Below are 22255 nucleotides of genomic sequence, written 5' to 3'. Positions count from 1 at the left end.
ACGATGCTATACAAAAGCTCCCCATACGAGAACTATACTATCTCAAAGTCGTAGGCCGACATAGCTACATCCCCAAGGTCCAAATCCAGATACGATGCTACCCCCGAACAAACTAGTCGCTTTCGAATGGCGCAAAAGAAAGACCAAAAACGCCATTGGCATAGAAAAATCGAAATACGAGATAGAGGAAGTACCGGAAATCGTAGTAGGTCGCACTATACTATCTTGTGGGTGAAGCGAGAGATCGCGAAAAAGACAACTGGAAGAGATTTTGCATGCTGCCAATGCAGAAGAATGGCGTGAGATGCATGTCATCGCTCTAGAGACGGTGATGCGAGGACTACAAACAGAGCGAGAGAAAAAGCTTAGCGGAGGAAGTCCATGCGCCCTCGAAGAGATCGTTGCCACCAAAAGCTTATGCAGAGATTTGAAAAGCACAGGGAAATGGCCGCTTGCCTCTCCCTTCCCAGCAAAATCCGCCTGTCTTGCTTTCGGGGAAAAAAAACTATTCCGGTTCTCGGATGGCGTATACAGAAATCCAAATGGGGACTCCAGCAAGACTTCCTATAGAGTAGTTGTGCAAAACGAAAAGCAAACCAATAGCAGTTTGGGCAAACAAAGGTCTAGAACGAATTCTCTCCGCGTGCAACAAGTTTTATGGAAAAGAAATGCTGCGATAGGTGGGACGAACTAACATTATTGGACTCCCAATGGAACAATTTCTTTCTGCGTAGAGCCTAGTAGGAGTTTCGAACAGAAATGGTGTTCGATCTATTGGAATCCAGTGTCTGTCGTATAGTTGCCAGATGCTATAATGATTGAATCTGTTAAAATCGAGCACTTGCTACTGAATCTGCAGTGCAAGATCTCGAAGAACTACACCAAAGGCAATAGAAGAAACGAATCAACCAAAGCCAAACGAAACAATGCGTGATATACAACATGCTTCCTGGGGAATACATTTGTTGGAAATTTGCTTCTACAACCTATCGCGGAAACCAGAGAACCATACTGTGGCTGGTTCCGACTGCAGATGGAGTGGAGACAACAGACGTACATGTACCCGTGTGTGGATTCTATCTAGAAAAAGAAATCGAACGGCTCGGGGGGACACGATGCTCTTCGAAACAGGGAAACTCCAATTCTCTGCTCCATCTGCAAACTGAAAAGAACCCCACCAAAAAAGAACGATAGATATTGTACACTAGAAATTGCAAGGTCTACACGACAACATGGCCAGTAGAAATGCAGAACAAAATCTTCCCACGATAGGCTACTGGATACAAACAACCGAGAGACCAGCCACAGTATGGTTCTCTGGTTTCCGCGATAGGTTGTAGAAGCAAATTTCCAACAAATGTATTCCCCAGGAAGCATGTTGTATATACGCATTGTTTCGTTGGCTTTGGTTGGATTCGTTTCTTCTATTGCCTTTTGGTGTAGTCTTTCGAGATCTTGCACTGCAGATTCCGTAGCAAGTGCTCGACGTTGAACAGATTCAATCATAGCATCTGGCAACTATACGACAGACACTGGATTCCAATAGATCGGAACACCATTTTCTGTTTCGAAACTCCTACTAGGCTCTACGCAGAAAGAAATTGTTCCATTGGGAGTCCAATACGTAGTTCGTCCCCACCTATCGCATTTCTTTTCCGCAAACTTGTTGCATGCGGAGAGAATTCGTTCTAGACCTTTGTTTGCCCAAACTGCTATTGGTTTGCTTTCGTTTTGCACAACTACTCTATAGGAAGTCTTGCTGGAGTCCCATTTGGATTTCTGTATACGCCATCCGAGAACGGAATAGTTTTTTTCCCCCGAAAGGCAAGACAGGCGGATTTTGCTGGGAAGGAGAGACGTTTTTCGCCATTTCCTGTGCTTTTTCGAAATCTCTGCATAGCTTTTTGGTGGCAACTTAGCGATCTCTTCGAGGCGCATGGACTTCCTCCGCTCGTTTTTCTTACGTTCTGTTTGTAGTCCTCTCGTACCGTCTCTAGACGATGACATGCATCTCTACGCCATTCTTCTGCATTGGCAGCATGCAAAATCTCTTCCAGTTGTCTTTCGCGATCTCTCGTCTACCCGCATAGTATAGTGCGACCTACTACGATTTCCGGTACTTCCTCTATCTCAGATTTCGATTTTTCTATGCCAATGGCGTTTGGTCTTTCTTTGCTAGCCATTCAGCGACTAGTTTGTTCGGGGGTAGCATCGTATCTGGATTTGGACCTTGGGGATGTAGCTATGTCGGCCTATGACTTCGAGATAGTATAGTTCTCGTATGGGGAGCTTTTGTATAGCATCGTACTGGGCCTATTTCCACTCCTGTAGGTGTAGCAGCCAAAATGTCTACTCGGAATAGAGGACACGCTCGGAATCAAAAATCGTCTGTAGCCCATTCTACAGCGTGGTCCAACCTAGCATCGTCTTCCACGTTGGCTTTGGTTGGTTGTACTAGAATTCCGGATACTCTTCCCGTGCCCGTGTGTGCATACCAACCAACGAAGATGGTCCCCTGGGGTCTGTCTGCAAGCACCATGCAACGGTCTAGACATTTCGATAGATTCTCCCACTGTTTTGCCGGTGGTTGTACTACGAATAGGTTTTCCCCGAGAATAGCTCTAGTGCTCCACCAAATCGTTGGCCATTGCGGTGTTGGTTCTATGCACGTACAAAGAGACCTCTATGCGAGTACAACCTCTAGCCTGGACATCTGGATGGAGAAAGGTTTTCCGCAGGTGTTCGTTGGAACAATCCGCATAGTCGGGCCAAATGGCCCCGATGTGTTCTCGCACTTCTCCCGCTTCAAAATTGGAAACTACTTTGTTGTAGATTTTTGTTCGCATGGTATAGCCATTCCAGGTTCCAACCCAAGTACAGACGTGGTTGCCTACACTTCTTGTATTGTCCAGGATGGTGGGTCCCTTGCAGTCCATGGCAGTTGCAAGATCTTTTTGGTTTCGAAAGTCGTGTATCCTTTGGAGGTATTCCACGAGACACTTTCTATCTAGGGTGCCGGAGAAATCCCTTGTATAGTCGATAGAATACAGGCCATAGCCATGTACCAACAGAAATTGTTCTAATCTGGAAATATTGGCTTGTATTTGCTCTATGGGTATTTCCGAGACATCCACGTTTACTACAGAATGTTCGAATATTGGGTCGCCCACGCGTGTAGAGATTCCCCATTGTGTCTTTGCTGCACAGTTGGTTTCTTTCTCGATCCGTCGTACAGTGCTCCGTATTGCAGAGAGCGCATCTATGGCATATTGTAGCGCATATGCGATTTTGGTTTGCACATAGCCCTCCTCTTGCTTTCGAAGATTACGCGTACTGCATTAAGCTATATTGGAAACTACAATAGATGCTGTTCCTTTTCTCCGATGGTGCAATACGGTTCCTTTTCTATAGACATAGTCTTTTATCGAAGATAGCCAAATCGTGTATATATCGTCCCACAAATGTAGGTAGGCCTTTCAGTGGTTGGAGTTTGTTTTGCCTAGATTGCCATCGAGATAGTCTACACGGGCAATGTCCGGTAGAAGATTGCTTCCCACGGTATTTTCCAGTAGGAGGTGGTATGCCACCGCTTTTTCGGCTCGCAAGTCCATATTTTCGAAAGTTGCTTCGGTTGCCATATTTTCTGGAAATATAGATAGGTTGCTGTATACCTACTTCGGCACCAAATGTCTAATTGGAAAATCTTGAAACGTTGGGCTTTTTTTTGGTTCCATTGCATTGGGGTTGCCGAATCTCATGGCACCCTACAGATTTTAAGGCTCTAGTAAATACCCTGTCGTGATGTCACGGAACCAAAGAAAGTTTGAGGCTATTTACTACAGCCCGCGTGGGTACTGGAAAGGAGCTAGCGCCGTACATAAGCTAGCCAAAATGGCGCGAGTACCCCCGGACGAGGCCAAAGCGTGGCTTGAAAAACAAGCCCTGTGGCAGATCTATTTACCGGCACCACGCTACGTGCCTCGAAGAAGGTTCGGCATTACTGTACCAAATAGCACCCACCAGGCCAACCTCCTGTTCCTACCCCACAACAAGAGGTACAAGTATGCCCTAACCGTCGTGGACGTGGCCAGCCGCTACAAAGAAGCCGAACCCTTAACCGCAAAAGACTCGGCCCAGGTAGCCCGCCCCGCGGATTCGAACGCATATACAAACGCAGCCCGCTGACATGGCCCACCAAACTGCAAGTCGATCCCGGACGGGAGTTCATGGGTGCCATGTCACAACTGCTAGCCAAGCACGATACCAAGGTCAGGCGTGGCGCGGTTGAAGCCCATCGCAGCCAAGCCATAGTCGAGAGATTCAATCGGACTTTGGCCGAGCGCTTATTAGGGCACCAGTATGGGAGAGAGATGGATAACCCAGAAAAACGATCGACGGAATGGATAGTCTGGCTACCTCAGGTGGTGTCGGCCATCAACCACGAAACCACCCGTCTCACCGGCAAGAAACCAGCCGACACTATCAAACTGAAATCAGTGGTGGCTGAGTGGGCTGCACCATCGCGTGGGAAGGAGAAACAGATACCCGATAGGGTCCTCGTGAGGTACTTCTACCAGCCGGGGGAACACGAAGGGGACACTCGGAAACGAGCCACCGATCCGATATGGTCAGTCAAAACATACAACATAGATATAGTAGACATCAAAGCCGACGAGCCGAACTTGTACTACTTGAGAGATGGGTCAGGGAGAGGTTTGTTAGAGAGGAATTATTAGTCATACCGTACGGCACAATGTTGCCACCCAAGCAAAATATTTAACACTTACCTTGTCGGGTAATCTCAATGGTATCCTGTCAACACGACATAGTGTCACGTCATCAGGAAAGTGCTAGTTCGCGGTCATAGTGACACTATTGTGTCACGTGTGGCCGTGAAGTTAACTGGGGATTCAAAAGTAGTATATACAATGGCGGCGAGATCTAAGGGTCTGACGAAAGCTTTATTTATGAAATAAAGCTTTACAGAGGCTTTTGTTGGACTTGATCTCGGACTATCATTGTATATACTACTGCAGGCACTACCAACCTAAATCACACATTATTTAAACAAAACAGACACTCGGATGGACTATGCACACACTGCATATCACCTGAAACAATTGAATATATATTCACACACTGCCACCTGCAACAAACAAACATCACACAATTACACAATTCTATACCAAGCAAATACCACAACAACATCCACCACTCAACCCACCAAACATATTCAACGACAACTCTACCTTTCTCACAAACTCTAACTTAATTGAAAAAATGAAGACCATCCCAAATAAAACTCACAACAGCTTAAGCAAACCTTTCCCCTCACTGTTTAGACATGGGATCCAAATTCACTTTCTCCAGCGCGACCATCCTCTCCAGTGTCCGTGCACCCCTTCCTAACTAGACATTTCAATCCGCTCTTCCCCTCTCACTCAGTACATAACCACAGCCCGGGTTGTCCACTCTGAGGGTGGTACCACCTCTATTACTCAAGTTACCACTAAATGTTAAAGGTCACATGCAATGTAAAACACAACTTTGCAGATTCTGATACCTTTCGGTATGGACTTACCGAAACAAATCGTCAAAAATGCAAATTCAACTTATGAAGTTGAAAAATAACGCAATTAAAAAAAACGCGCGAAATCGGAGTTCAAACGTTTCACTAATTTTCCGCAGACTTTTCTGGTTTCAACAGCTGGGCTGCGCTCATAGCACGTGCGCAGTGAAATAGGTTCGCGCAACTTGGAAGCGGGCTGTCTGGTGAATACTCCGTGAAGGCTTTGGTGTGAGCTATTTTCATAATGTTTTGTTGATATCTCACAGGCGAGCTTTTATATGTTATGACAGTAAATAAACTGTTTATATAATTTCATTTGTCTATTTCACCACACGTTCTTCTTACCGAGACACTTTCTCAGTTCGATACTTAAAAGCAATGTCATTATTAAGCGTTGACACAATTTCTAACTGTGATATAGATATGTCGCTGTCACAGACAAAACTCAATGTCTTGTTTTATTGACACGTGTGTGTCTGCCTGCCTGTCTGCTAATGACAATATTCAATACACAACTGCGATCACTGACCACATGCAATTTGAACTTAACACCAATCAGGCTATACACCATAAACAAAACGCATTGATTTATGGCCCGAGTTCGGTCTCTGTCACATTATGTAATTACACAGACAGGCAGGTGTGATACTTGAACACATGACATGTTATGATGTCTGTTGATTGCAAAATGTTATACATAAAAAATGAGCATGTATTTACAAAACCCAACATCTCTATATATACACACACAATGAGCCGTGAAGGCGGCATCTGCTAATGAACCAGCCGTTACACTTGAGTGCACTCCCACCCCATCTGACTGGGTTCGGTATCCCGGCTGCTTCGTTTCGAGGGAGGTAAACCCAAGTACAAAATATTGCACTTTTGATTTGCGATTATATGCTTATAATTTTGTTTATTTGTTTTTTCATAATCAGCAATGCATATTATATGTCATGAAGAAGTGATAATTGTGTTTTAATTATGTATGATTTTTTGGTTGCACGTGACCTTTAAGGAATTTTAAATTATATTCAAAATTGGGCCCAAAACTGGGGTTCCACTTTAACGTAAAAAAACCTGTGGGCATCAAAAACCAAAGAATGCAAAATTATGCACCCAAACTCCACCTAAATTACCAAGAAATTGAAATAAAAAAGGAAGCAAACTTCTTAGGAGTAACTTTAGACCAACACCTCACATGGACACCCCACATTCATAACTTGGTCAACTCATGTAAAAAAACACTTAAACTTAATGAGAGCCATCAGTGGCACAAGCTGGGGTGCCGACAAACATACACTTATTAATATATATAAAACTCGTATGCTGCCGAGACTGGATTACGCTGCCCTGGTCCTCCACAACCTCTCCCCTGCAATCTCTTAAAACTTAATTCAATCCAATATAAAGCCCTCAAACTCACCCTAGGCACTAGGAGAAACTGGTACCTCCCTTAAAACATTACTTCTTCTTACAGGCACCTCTTCAATCACACAAAGAATAAACCAAACCACACTCACTTACTGGGCTGGGGCCGAACACAGCCCAACATTCAAACTCATAACCCACAAATATAACAACACCAAAATATCTACCCTCAAAAAGTTTAAACTTAAAGGATAATACGAACGAAAACAAAACTTTTGATATATTGTAAAGGATATTCTAAAAGTCACATTCCGTGATTAAAATTGAACAAAAAGTTTGTAAAATAGCAATAAAAACACAAAAATGTACTCGTATTCCCGCGTATTACAGAAACACCCGACAGTTAATGAGCAGAGGGGGTATCACGTGACATGACGTCATAAGTGCCTGTTGCTGATGGCTTTTTCTTTGATTTTACCTAACAACTTAACAGTGTCCGTGTATTCTGAAGCAGTAAAAGATGTTCCTGATGTCATTTCTGAAATGGATGTTAGACCGTATCAATACGATCCGATTTTACATCTTGCAAAACAATCTTCCACTGAAGATGAAGAAGAAGAATCAAGTGAAACGGAGGCACCGCTTGAGGTCAAAATAAATTTTAAAATAGACCATACCATTTAACAAGATTACTATTTGTCAGCAAAATGTCATACAGTTCCAGCCAGCAAACTCACTCCTATAAATATATGACCAGTCACTAAGAATTTTTTTTTTTAAATGTGATTACAGTTCATTTTGTGTCAAATGGGTGACTGTAGGGTGTCTGGGATTTAAAAACAAAATAATTATGCTTCAGACGAGGGAAAATGAAAATTATCTGTTTCAAAAATTACACTGGAATTATTTTGGTGAAAAAATTAGGATTTTAGTTCTCATTAATAAGGTATTAAGTCTCGATACAAGATCCCAGCCTGGTTGAGCAGAGATAATATTCGCGACGCAGATAAGTTATTCCCTGAAAACTGGTGAATTATAAAATACTAGTCAGGACAACGTATGTTTCCCCATTGTTTGGTTATGGAAATAGTTATGGTACACGACCATAGCCTTAGAATGACATCTTGTCAGCCAATGAGAATACAGAACAACTTTCACGGCACACACTACTGACAAATAGCGGGTCTGATGCCGACGTGAGTAATTGGACAAAATGGAAAACAATGAAAGCAACAAGTACTTCATGATTTGCCGTTGTATTCGGCAATGTTTCGAGTTGACTGCATCATTTAGGGCTCCAAACCGAAAAGAACATTGTAGCGAAACATTTTTTAGGTCATGTGAAATCACTTACTGATTTTGATAATATATATCTCATGTGTACCAGTGGAACTGCCCCAGCTACAAAATGCCCCTGCAAATTTGGTCATTCATTCTAATTTGTTCAAATTTATTTATAATGATTGAATATATGCCGTAAATGCATAGTTTTTGTCAACTTATTATGATATTATGTTCTTCATATAAAAGTTATTAGGAAGTAATATTTCTGATAAATGTTTCATTAGTAAACTCATAACTATGTATATACTTATATATGAAGAACATAATATCAAAGTTGACAAAACTATGCATTAATGGCCTATATTTATTCATTTTAAATAAATTGGGGCATTTTGACTACCCAACTGGGGCAATTTTACCAAATTTGCTGGGTCATTTTGTAGCAGGGGCAATTCGACTGGCAACCGGACTTGATTTAATTTATGTTAAAAATACCACTGACAGTAAGTTGTTACAGGGAATGATGGAGTATAAATGAATCACGTGGATACTTTTTCCTTCTTCAGCCTAGCTTGGGGATTTCCATACCCCATGCGTGCATGTCTCTTTCATATGCATCCGACTTCGGAATGATCAGCGCATTTCTCCTGCGAAATCTGTCATTTCACTTGGAAAGCGGAAGAAATGGTGGTTCTTTCCCATGTTCGATGATGCTGTGCATCCCCAGGCAACGCAATACACCATCGTACCATTTCAAAGAACGACAGAAACAACGCGATTTGTACTACTGTAGCGCTTGGTCTTTGGCAATATGGCGGACTCCAGGCACATTTGACGTCACGAGCGGAAGGGTCACGTGGGTTCCAGCGAAATATGCATAATGGCCGAAGCTGAGATTTACAGAAACTGTTTTCGCGATTAAAACATAATTATGCATAAATTTTAATTGAAAATTTGGGAATATGTTTCTGATGACTTTATCTTTCACCCAGCAAATTATTGCAATTCTCTCGTATTCTCCTTTAATCCATCTAAAGCTACATGCCTCACCCACCTCAACAGTCTGCTACATGCAAAACAGCTTAACAACATACAACACACACCTCCCACTACAAGCTACATTCATGACAAAGCCCCACCCACTACAGACACCATTCTTGACACCAAGGCTACCGTATATGACCGTCTATAAGACGACCCCATGCCAAATAAGTCTGCCAATTACATCAATATAGTTTGAAAGACAATGGAAGGACAAGTAAAATTCTATTTTCCACACTTTACTTGTTATCTTCACCAGTTCTCTAGAGAGCACAATGAAAGTTGGCAGTATGTATCTCAAAAGTTTGCTGATCATTTTCTGTTCATGATGCATGTTAAAAGTATCACCATTTAATACATATCTTTTTCATGATTGCTTGCGTTAATTGAGATAGCTGACAGAAGCGCCAGTAAATCTACCAACAACCCCCACTCGCTGGCTTTCTAATGCCCAAAGAGTAATGTGCTTTCAGTAACAATTTGGTCTTCTGCAGTTTGCACGGATATTAAAACTTAATAGGCGACCTGTATCGAGGTGTTAAGTGTACTTCCAGTATGATACATATACTTGCTCTTGATTCACAAGTTCAGTTTACAACAGCCTGAGCGTAACAGTGTAATGGATACTGCAGTGTTTGCCAGGGCAGGGTTCCTCACATGCACAGATGAGAGACACGTCTTGACAGTTCTATACTTTATTCATGAATACTCCATACAGGCCATGCCGCTTCCAGTCAACCAGATAATACTAGTGACACAACTTATTATCACCAATACACTACATTCCCTCTTTTCCTTAAGATTAAAATAATTTACTCATCCTGTATATTAAAATGAGACTGACAATCACTTCTTCTTTTTTCTACATACATGTATATGACTATAAAAATATATATAAAACATCACAGTAAATACTCCTTGTGTTGCTTCACCTTTCCACATCTTCTGGAGAATCACAGAAAATAATATTCAGTTCAAATACAATTCACTCTCCTTTTTTCCTTTTTTTTTTTTTTTAAAACCAATTCCTTGTTTATTACAATAGTAAGACACTGGTCAGTCAATTGGTTGACTAATTCTCGACACTTCAGACTGTTTCAGTACATGATGTAGATGCAAATGCTTGGCACTGATTACTTCACTACTATACTCATTACATAATCTCTGTATTTTGCTGACCCCTATGCCTCACTGGTCTACCACTACACACATCCTGTAAATCAGGGGAACTCTCACCTGATTTAGACACACTGGTGGATGCACCACTTCCACCACTGCACGGCACCACATGCACTGACCCACTATCCACTTCCTGACTATCCAGGGTATTCTCACTAGATGATTCTTTTTGTGACTCTTCTGCTCTTGTCACATTTCCACCATCACACTGAACATGCACACTGTTCTCACCCACACATGATGACTCCACAAACTTTTTCACATGACTCGAATTTCTTCTATATCGACTGCCATTCTCTGCCTGAACTAACACGCTATTACCATTCTTGCTAACCACTGTATATGGTCTGTGTTCAAATCTTGTCGTCATTTTGTCATGTCGCCTCTGTTGCACTAACACCTTGTCACCCGTCTTCAACGTAGACTCACACACTCTCCATGTTCTATCCGCATATTGCTTTGTTCTCAACTTGATTTGTGCATCTCTATCTCTTACTTCTTCATCCAGTTGCATGTTGGTCTTCACTTCTGGTAACTTTGTCCGGATTGCTCGGTTGAACATCAGTTGTGCTGGCATCTGTCCTGTCGTTGAATGTGGAGTTGATCTGTATGAAATTAAATAAGTCTGTATGGCTCTTTTCCAGTCTCCACCTTCGGCTTGAGCAATGCAAATTCTTTTTGTTATAACTGTTAAAATAATTGCATTAAAAATTGTAGGTCATCAGACTACCGCAGCCTGACGCTATTATATGATTAGTCGTCACAAACATTATCGCATGCTGCACGTGCAATGTACAGGTCAGTGAATAAAGGGCGGCAGTCTTGTCGCAGTCGTCACCCAGTCGACATGTTGTGTGATTTGTGTATGGAACAATCAATGGTAATAATTAACGAACCTAACACTTTTCATGAGTGACCTATTCTGTCTCTCAACCTCACCGTTAGCACTAGGCCACAAAGGTGTGTGTGTCAAAATGATCCCACATTCATTTAAGTAAGCTGACAGTTCAGCTGATATGAATTGTCTACCATTGTCACTGATGATGGAGAGAGGAAATCTAAATCTGGCAAACATTACTTCTAAACTTTTAATAATATCATGTGAGGTAATGGACTTCAAAATATCAACCTCATAGTACCGGCTGTAGTAATCAACCACAACAAATACATGCTCACCACTTGGAAGTGGACCCATAAGATCCATAGCGAGACGCTGCCATGGACCTTGAGGCAATTCTGTCGACACCACAGGTTCCGGTGGAACTCCACTAGAAACAACCTGACAGCTGTGACATGACTGGACAAACTTTTCAGCTTCTTTGTCTATGCTGGGCCACCATACTTTCGTTCTCAGGCGCTGCTTTGTTCCAGCTATTCTTAAGTGACCTTCATGAGCTGCACTAATAATCTGTTTCCTCAATGACTGTGGAGTCACAATTCGAGTTCCTCTCAAAACTACAGTTCCTTGTACACACAGTTCATGTTTGACATGCTTGTACTGCATACACAGTCCTTTGTCCCACAAATCTTCTTGAATGCATCTCCAGTAGTTCTGATATCTCTTGGTCAGTCTCTGACAGTTTCTGGATTTCTTCTAGTCTGATTGATCTTGGCACCGCTCTTTGTGTTACAAAATTGACATATTCCTCTGCTAGAATCGAAGGCCAGGAGTTACTGGTCTTAGTGACTTGATCCTTGTGGAGTCGTGACAATACATCAGCAACATTCTGATTACCTGGCTTGTATTGCACTCTGAATGCATATGGTTGAAGTCTGAGCACCCATCTCTGAATTCGTGCAGACGGCTTTGAAGATGCAGAAGAAATCACCTCCAATGGCTTGTGATCTGTGACGAGATCAAACATGATGCCGTACAAATACAAATGGAACCGTTCGCACGCCCACACCAATGCGAGCGCCTCCCTTTCCGTTTGCGAATACCTCTGTTCAACATCTGTCAAACTGCGACTGGCATATGAAATAAGTCTAGGTTCATTTTTTTTAATCTGTACCAAGACAGCACCAAGGCCAACCAGACTTGCATCCTCAATGATTTTTGTTGGGGCATTTTTTGTCAAAATATGCCAAAGTATCAGTGTTCGCCAGACTTGCTTCGAGCTGTTCAAATGCTTGATCATGTTCACTGTTCCAAATGAACGACTCGTCTTTGTGTGTCAATCTTCTCAACGGTTCAGACACTGTTGCCATGTTTGGTATGAACCGAGCACAGTAATTCGCTAAACCTAAGAAGCTTCGTGTCTCCGATGCATTTTCAGGTTTTCTGAACTCCTGTACAGCTTTGACTTTCTCTGTTGAGGGGTCAATACCTTTTGCCGACAGCACATGGCCCGTGAAAGTTAATTTCGACATATGAAATTGACACTTGTCAGGATTCAATGTGAAGCCAGAGTCTCTGATTTTACTCATCACCTGCTTGAGTCGCTGATCATGTTCCTCCCGATCCTTACCATGCATAATGATATCATCTGAAATGTTGTTCGCACCAACACATCCGTTAAGTACTTGTCCAACGGATTGGTATTTCTCTGGAGCTGATGAGATGCCAAACACAAGCTGTTTATAACGGTAGAGGCCTTGATGCGTCACAAAAGTTGTGATGACGCGTGATTCTTCATCTAATTCCAACTGATATCCCCACTTTAAATCCAACTTTGAGTACACTGTAGAGTTGTTCATGTCATGCAGAACCTCTTCTATTGTCGGTATTGGATGCCTCGCACGCACAACTGCACGATTAGCTATTCTCATATCAATGCACATCAACTTATTATGACCAATACACTACAGATACTGATACAAACTACTGAACCTTTGATGTTGTCTGTTTTTTAAGTAAGGGATTAACTGGTCGGGAAGTGTTAAATTCTGAACTGTAATCCGGAATTGTCAAGGTGTCATGAACTCTGTTCACTCTGGTAAGTGTGGTAAGCATGTGACTATGATAGGTGAGTGAGTTCACTCAGAAATTGTTTTCAGTGTTGAATGATTTCATAAAATATGTTCACTCCAATAAGTATACACCGCTAAGTGAGTAAATTAATCAGTGTCAGGAAATTGTACTATATAATTCTGACAAAATGAGGTCAATACATCACTTTCACTATGACAAACGTACAGTTAGATTACAAATGTCTTCCGACATCACGAGGTGGAAGATATTTAGAAGATAAAGCTACTATGTTTTCAATTTTGTGATCCTTTATCGTTGATTTAAGACCACTAAATGTAATTTAAAAACCAAACGCGTTAGCGTGAGGTTTTAAATTAAACATTTAGCGTCAACGTCAACACACGTAGATCTGGACCCACTTTGAATATACTGCCGCTTTTGCGCTGCTGATGGATTTTCCAGCTTCGTAGTTTCTTCACTGGGATTAGGGTCAAGAAATTCTTCTTCAAACCATTCACTTTTTACTTCAAAAACACCAAAGATGCTGCCGAGATAGAAATTGCAGATGTCCGACGTGTTTGTTTACAAACAATAGGGTCAATGAGTTCGTTGTATTCATACGCTGTGAATCAGTCACTTTAATTAGCGGTCCTTAAACTGTCATTTAGGTATGGTTTTGATGAGCTCTCAGCCAATCAGAATCGAGTATCACACATTGTCGTACTAGAATTCTGCGTGAATGGACACACATACAGAATCCTGAAGAGAAGAAGAAATGAATGGTGTTCTTGGCATCAAGGGTTGTAAATCAACTGTATCTACAGTCAACGACATCCTCACACAACCACCCCGCTGTTCCAAATGAAATTGAGGTTTATCGATGTTTAATAACCATGGGGACATCAGCGTCATTGTGTTTGCCGACACAGTGTCTTATAATTTTATTAAAACTGTTAACAAAACCCCTTGTTTCGTTTCCTCATAATTTCACAAATCTAGTATTGCCCGAAGCCTTGCAATCACACACTCTGTCTATTGTCTGGCGTTAATTAGGTTAGTAACCCAAAATGGACACTTTTTCTGGACTTTGTGTTTACATGACTAGGGTGTCCACATCCCGAGAATACCCCTACTGGAATACCTTAATTGCAGCGAAATCCCCGGTTCACTTGCGTCGTGAGAGAAACAGCGTTATGTATATTGATAAACGCTACAGATATACAGAGCAAGAGTGCTTCGTGTCAACATGTCAATTTGGCTGCTGTTGATATTTAAATGGAAATGGTGTCTACCAACAGTGCAGCAAAAATCTGCAGCACAACTTGACAGGTATCTCTATCAGTAGGCAATGCATAATGATAAAGAGCATAAGAATGTCATTCTTTTGGTCAAATGGCTCAAGAGTTAATAATAATACAGTAATAATAATACAGTTTGTGCCCAAAACCCCATAGCGCCACACAAAATTAAAATACACTGTAGTAGAGGTGCTATTTCTTCATTGTAATTCAATCTTTTGGAAGAGGTATATCTTTAGGCAGCTTTTAAAAATTGTCAATCATTGGGATTTTTTTATTCCCAAGGAAAGAGCGTTCCGGGTCATAGTAAAAGTTAAGGGACTAACTGTGGTCTAAGGGGGGTAACTCTGGTCTGAAGCTGTGTTTCAGCAAGACGCTCGCGTATCAAAAACGTGTTCGGGCTCCGTTTTGGACGATTTCAAGCCCCCTTCAAACACCCTTAACTCTAAGACTTTCAGTCCGATTTCGACCAAAATATGTGTATTATACCTATGAATTGTAGCAATACAGCACCAAAGACAACAGTAGGACAAGAAAAAATCTATTTTGCTCACTATAGTTGCTGTTTTCATTGGTTCTCTTCAGAGCACAATGAAAGCTGGCAATATGTATCTCAAAAGCTGATCATGTTTTATGCTAATGTGCATGTTAAAAGCATTACCGTTTGTGGGTTAGATACATATGTATTTGTGAGTGTTGGCGGTAGTTGCGCTAAGCTAGCTGAAGGAAGCGCCAGTAAAATATACCAACAACCCCCACTCGCCGGCTTTGCAATGCCCAAAGAGTAATGCTCTTTCGGTAACATTTGGATCTTCTGCAGTTTGCATGGATTTTAAAACTTCATAGGTGACCTGTATTGAGGTGTTACGTGTATTTCCAGTATATATACCTGCTCTCGAGTGTAACAGTGTAAGCTGTGAAGTCACAAGTTCACTTGAGCCAATGTGAGAGTGAGTGAGTGAGTTTAGTTTTACGGCGCACACAGCAATATTCCAGCTATACAGCGGCGGTATGTAAATAATCGAGTCTGGACCAGACAATCCAGTGATCAACAGCATGAGCATTGATCTGCGCAATTGGGAACCAGTGACATGTGTCAACAAAGCTCAGCGTGAGAGAAACAGCATTATGGTTATTGGTACTTACTACAGAAATACAGAGTATGAGCGCTTCGTGTCAACATTTCAATTTGTCTGTTGTTGATATTTAAATGGAAAATTGAAACTCGTAGGCAATGCATCATCATAGTAAAGAGCATAACAATGTTATTCTTTCAGTCAAATGGCACAAGAGTTGTGTTTACTGACAGTTAGATATGAATCACGTCAGCTACATGTAGCGGCATGTAATGCAGATCAAGAGTATAACAATAGAAAAGGATCTCGTGAAAATAAAACAATGTCTTTGCTGCTTTTTGTATATATCTATTATTGATATTAGATCAATGGAAAAGTATGTTTTATTGTTAAAGAAAGACGTACATTTAAATTTGCATAATGTGAATCACAGTGAGCCTTGCAATTAGTTATGGCCACCAAATTTTATGTTTCTCTGACTGTTTGAACAAAGGGTTCTTCTGTTTTGAGATTCATGATACCCAAGAATATTTCTTAATCTAAGAAAATAGGTTTTATGATGAATTTATCGAAACTTAAAGACCTTCCAGTCGAAGGGCATTCGACTAGCAGTGATATGATTCATATTAACTAAAACTGCTACTACTTTCATCAGATATGTGACAGATACACTAGTCTAGATAGAACTAAAGCCAAGGAGCCCCATCGTTGCTTGGAACTATATTTACTAATACTGTTATTGTATTGTGTATCATGATCAACACATTAATGGTTACAGTAATGAAATTGCAAATGATGCCATACCCATCTAGTAGCAAACTCAGTGATAACTTATTGTTGCTTGATTGGAATTTTTACAAAAGTATTTGGACTTTATCTGCGTCCTAGTGGATGCGCTAATAAATGTTGTTGCGTCCATTGTCAATTTTTATGTGTATAGGATGCAGGAATTCGCGTCCTGTAAATCCCTGATGCCTAAAGCTCAATCTGTCATTTTCCCCGAGGCGTGGCATGTCGAACTTGTTCCAGAATGAAGAGTAAAGGTGTTTTTCTGACTTCTGCACTTCATAAAGAATGCATTGAGTGGAAATGATAAGCCTCTGGTTATCTGGCCTTTTAATGTGAACATTGGTGGCCATTTGTCTTGATTATGTCATGTTTCTTGCAAAATACATGTAATTAGAATAACAACTGCAGCTGTGTTTCTTTAACCAATTTAACACACATTTCCCCTGATTCAAATCCTAGTTCATACTAAAGAGTCCCAATGAACAAATCCCATGTAATAATAACTTTTCCCCCTTGAGTTTATCTTGAAGAAACCATTGAAAATTTTATTCTAATTGAGTTTGTTCTTATGAAATGTGATGTAATAAAGTATTTCATTCTTCACAGGGAACATCAGGATGGTGTACATGAGTATCAGTGTTGTGTTCCCATGACCAAAGGTCTACGAAATGGAGGATTTGAATACAAGTATAGAGTGAAACAGTACTCAAAAAAGGAAAGGAAATACAATAACCACTGGGAAACTGTACACTATATGAACAGGCAACACTTAGCAGGAAATGATCCAAATCGTCATTTCAACATTCCAGAACAAAAGAGAAAAGATGTGTGTAAGTATATGTGCATCATGTTACTTTTGGTGATGGTGAGTTGAACTTAATGTGTTTTTAGCTTAACTCCGGTGTAGCAGGTCATTTCTTCCCCAGTCTAGACTTTCCCTTGGTAGAACCTGGCTCAGGCCAAACTTTCCCACGGGGGAGTTTTGTCATAGGATATACTTATCCCAGGGAAAGTTTTGGCTGGGGTAAAGTTCTCTTTCCCTTTCCCCTACCCTAAAGGGGGAGAAAATTCTGGCCTGGCTAGGCCACTTCTTTTCCACCCTTGTTCTTATATGAAAAGGGGAGAACAAGTTATTACCAACATCAAACCGACAGTAGTGTTGACTTAATTTTTGGTACAAATTTTTGCCAAATATTCCATTCTTGCCTGTGACTTAGGTGTAGTGATTTGAATACATACATGCTTGAAAGGCATATATCTCTAAATCCGTCCTGCTCCTGTCTCCAATCCTATGAAGACATGTTCAATTAGTTCTTCATCTGCCCATCTGACAGTTGGATTGTTTCATTTTCATCTCCTGGACGTGTATCATTTCTGTACCTGTTCCAGCAGGTTGCACCTGGTGCAAGTAACTTTGTACTCTCAATAAGTTCTAGCTCATGACTATTTGATCATTATTGACATATTGGAAGATAAATGATGCAAACAATTCATACTTTGTTTCATGACAACATCTGCATCATTAACTGTATACACATACTTTTGATGCTTTGCTTTTACGCTTTTCTTTGCTTTTGAATCTCACCTTATATAAGGATATTGAACCAAAATGTGCACCATGTACATCTTATATATGAAGATGAAGATGACCTGTAAATTGTTAATGGAACTTGATATCAACATGAATATCTTATCAAAGTGTTCATGTAAATAGCTATGTCTTGTTTTCGTTTCTGACTTTTTCAATATTAACATAAACATGAAAACAAGCACTACAAAAATAAGTTGGTTTCCGGGAACACTGAAACTGAGAAGAAACGACATGGAAACCACCATTTCCAGTTGGTTTCCATGTAGTTTCCTATAGTTTCATTGTGGTTTCCATGAAAACTGAAACTGAATTTTGCACCATTTCCGGCTGGTTTCCAGTGAGATTCATTACCCACTCCTCCAAGCTGGATCCAGCTGGTTTCCGTGTTTTCGTTTATTGTAGGTTTCAACCTGGTTTCCGTGTTTTTTGTTTATTGTAGGTTTCAACCTGGTTTCCGTTTTTTCGTTTATTGTAGGTTTCAACCTGGTTTCCATGTTTTCGATTATTGTAGGTTTCAACCTGGTTTCCATGTTTTAGTTTGTTGTAGGTTTCAACCTGGTTTACATGTTTTAGTTAGTTGTAGGTTTCAACCTAGTTTCCAAGTTATAACCTAGTTTCCATTAAAACTGAAACTACATTTTGCACCAGTATCTGGATAGTATCCATGTCGGGACTTTGCCCACTCGTTCATGGAGGCTCTTGCTGGTGCTTAGTTTATTGTTGTTTCCAACCAAGTTCCCAGCTTATTACCTGGTTTCCATGAAACTGAATCTGTTGTGCTGGCCCCTTACCCGCTCCTCCAGAAAAGAGGTTGTGTTTCATGCAACACACATACCAAATCAGGTATTTCATACAATTGCACAATGGTAAAACCGTCAGGATAACAAATAACAGAATAAAACACAAAGTCATGATAGCTTTATTTACATTCAACAATTTGCTGATAAACAACTGATGTTTGGAATGTTCACATTAATAAAAACTGAATTTTCAAAGTGCATAAATAATTAAAAGTAATAAGGGAATAAATAGCAGTGAGTATGAGATGTTTTCTTAAACTCGTCAATGTAGATGAATCCATATTATTTGGTTTTCCAATTTGAGAAATGTTAACTCTTTCCCCAAGCGAGGAATAACTTTCTGTTTCTTCTCCGGCCAGTCAATCGTCAGGACCTTCCTCCTGCTTTCCAGCTTCTGAAAGTTAGAAAACAATAAACAATCAGTACAAACAAGCATTCGTCAACAATATCGCTAGCTGGAGAAAGGAAAACTGTCCAATGTTCCTTAAGCTTGAGGAAAAATAAACTGTAACCACTGTCCAATAAGAACGAAGTTCAATAAATCAAAACTGATCATTTGACCTGAAAAGTGACAAAAGTTTCAATAGCAGAAGAACTTAATGAAATTTGTAAGAGTAGAGAGACAAGCGAGAGAAGGACGTATTTCCTTAGCTTGGGTTGGACATTTGATGACTGACAAAAAAGATTTTCTTTCACTAAATAACAGTTGTGACTTATAGAAAACATTGACATTGAATTAATAACATTTCTTAGGAATGCACACTAAATTCATGCTATCATTGCCTATATTTCCGAGAAATTCTCATGTGAAAGCTATAACTTATTTTCTGAATGTTACATGCATTATGCTTTGATATTATATTATAGAACTATGAATTATCCATTATTCTGAAAATAATGTGAAAAGAAATATTTGGGTTTTAAAAAATAATAATGTGGGGTCATTCTGGCAGACAAGAAAGTGAATGGGGTCATAGGCGGACCTCCATAACTAATATCTCATACTGCTATTGACAATGTGTTTGCAGCTACTATTTAGTGGGGTATTGTTAATAAATTGTTAATTGATGTGTGCAAGGTGAAATATGTCCGGACCAAAACATAATGTACATTGGCGCTGTACTATGTACTATTTAAAACTCTTTTAGCTGCATATTTCTAATTATACATTGCACGTATTAAACAGTGTTTATTTTGTAAGTTCTTTGGAATATCAGTGTACATTTTCAAGAAATTACATTAACTTGATTTTTGTTCAAATAAGGTTTTTCTTAAATTTTAACCTGTGTTAGAATTGAGAACGGTTAGAATTTACTTACACATCTGAATCTTTTGTTGTTCTTTGCGGACAAAGGCATCTGCTTTCCCACTTCTTTGTCTTCTAGGTGAATGAACCCTCTTGTTCGTCCAAAACCGCCAAACTGCTTCTGAAAGGAGATGTGTATAGGTGGAAAATATTTCCAGTTGGAAGTTACGAAAATAGTGGTTGTGTAATTTTTATGTATTTTTCTGATTCATAGGATTTACATTATTTGGATAATTTTATGTACATCATTTACTGAAGGGTTTGGATTACACATACCTGTTGCAGGTCAAGATCAGTTAGTCATCTTCAGTTTTTCCAACACTGCCCCAATTGAATGCTGGAAATATAGAAATTAAGGGAAAAATCAGGAACTTTCTAAGTGATATTGTACTCTTGATAACAATAAGGCATGAAAATAGAAGAATAAATATCAATTTGCAAGGTGTAGATATGCTAATATCAAAAGAAGCAAAATTAACAAGTTCATATAATTTTTGACAATGGACATCAATGTATCCCCAACATATCCTATTAAACGTTCTATATATCCAACTTTCTTTGCAAACTTCTTTTGTGGATCTAACAAAATCCACATCTTTTCATTCAGAGTTAAATATCTTCACATTCTAAGTGTAAAATTGTTTACATCAGATGATTACCTCATACATCAGTAATCTATCCTATACTGACTTGAAAACCTTTTAAAAAACTGTTTCCAAAAATATTGTGTTGACAATTTATCCACTCAACAGCATTATAGTATCATGATGAATATCGTCTTAAAAGTTGGCTGAAAAATATTGTCGATTTTTTTTGTCATAGGCTGTCTTGTAACTCTAATAACTAGACAAAGAATTTTGAAACTTCACTCTAACCATGCACCAAATCTGGTCAGAGAATTCCTATAAATGCAAAATGGCTCACTATCCCCCACTGAATTGTTTTCAGTGGTACAAATATCAAAAGCAATTTTCATTAATTTCAATAACAAGCTTTAAAATAGAACTTCCAATCATTGGATTTCTTGCAATAACATTCGAATACTTCTAAATACGTTTGGAAGTTATCTTGAGTCGTGACATTGCTGGATATATTTGTGGTTCATATTGTTCTTGCAAAGACAATATTTCATACATTACGATAATGAACCATTTAGTCATATGTGACCTGATCCAAATCACAATCGAGTTCTTGAGTTGACTAAGTAAAGGAAGCCATATCTCTTGCCAACATTTCGACACGCAATTGCTTATCGAGTTCCATCAAGTCTATAACTTTAATTTCATATTTATTGTCCTAGCTACTTATGTACATTAAACGTTACACATAACATGAGCTATTGCTTAATTCAAGAAATTTACACTATACCTGACATGGTCGTGGAATGTTCCCTTTCTCCCTCCGCGATCGACGACTGCTCCTGTTTTCAAGTTTTCACGTACCCGAGCCTCCAAAGCTTCTAGTGTAACCGCATTGCCATTTTCTTGATTCAGATAACATGGACAAGTGAAGGAACAATTCATTGTGCTAGGTTCCTTGTTGTGTTAAAAACGGGAGACACTTTGGTCCACTTTCAAGACAACTTCTCATGAGTTCAAGTGACAAAATGGCGGCAATTGTGTGTAGGGGCATTGTGGGTAATAACAAATACCTAATCCCTTTTCGATTGGCAGGTATGAAAACATTATCTGACCAAATTTGGTTGTGATTTCAAGACATAAAAGACGAAAATGACCACTTCAGTACATAAAACATTGCTTTTATAAAATGTGTGAGTTAAGTTCGTGCCCACGGATTACCGACTCATTACTTCTACATCAATTCAATTTTGATAATAGGTGCCCGTTAAGATGAGACAACCCCAAGGAAGCCGACACACAGGCCCCGACATACAAATGACATGACACTGATTGTTTGTCAAGTACTTAAACTCACTGTCAAAGCTTATACTAACTTTTAAATGCTTTTAATGGTAAACATTACTCACAACCTCAATTCATAGTACAATTCCCTGATATTCTAGTTATTGAGAAATCCGTA

General features: G+C 39.8%; 1 protein-coding gene across 1 annotated transcript in view; it reads left to right on the top strand.

The window, feature by feature from the left end:
• LOC124289211 (E3 ubiquitin-protein ligase rnf213-beta-like) overlaps nucleotides 1-22255 on the top strand; it is a gene marked incomplete at its 3' end in the record, with an annotated part of 178699 nt that overhangs the window by 44608 nt on the left and 111836 nt on the right. Inside the window, exon 6 of the mRNA XM_046725815.1 lies at nucleotides 17125-17348. Coding sequence (XP_046581771.1) covers nucleotides 17125-17348 — 224 coding nt within the window. The remainder of the gene's footprint in view (nucleotides 1-17124; nucleotides 17349-22255) is intronic.

Source organism: Haliotis rubra, unplaced genomic scaffold, assembly GCF_003918875.1.
Source record: "Haliotis rubra isolate DU_JTF1 unplaced genomic scaffold, ASM391887v1 Scf436, whole genome shotgun sequence".
In the NCBI taxonomy this organism is placed as follows: Eukaryota; Metazoa; Mollusca; class Gastropoda; order Lepetellida; family Haliotidae; genus Haliotis; species Haliotis rubra.
Note: the sequence above shows the minus strand (reverse complement) of the source record. Positions and strands in the feature narration are given on the sequence as shown.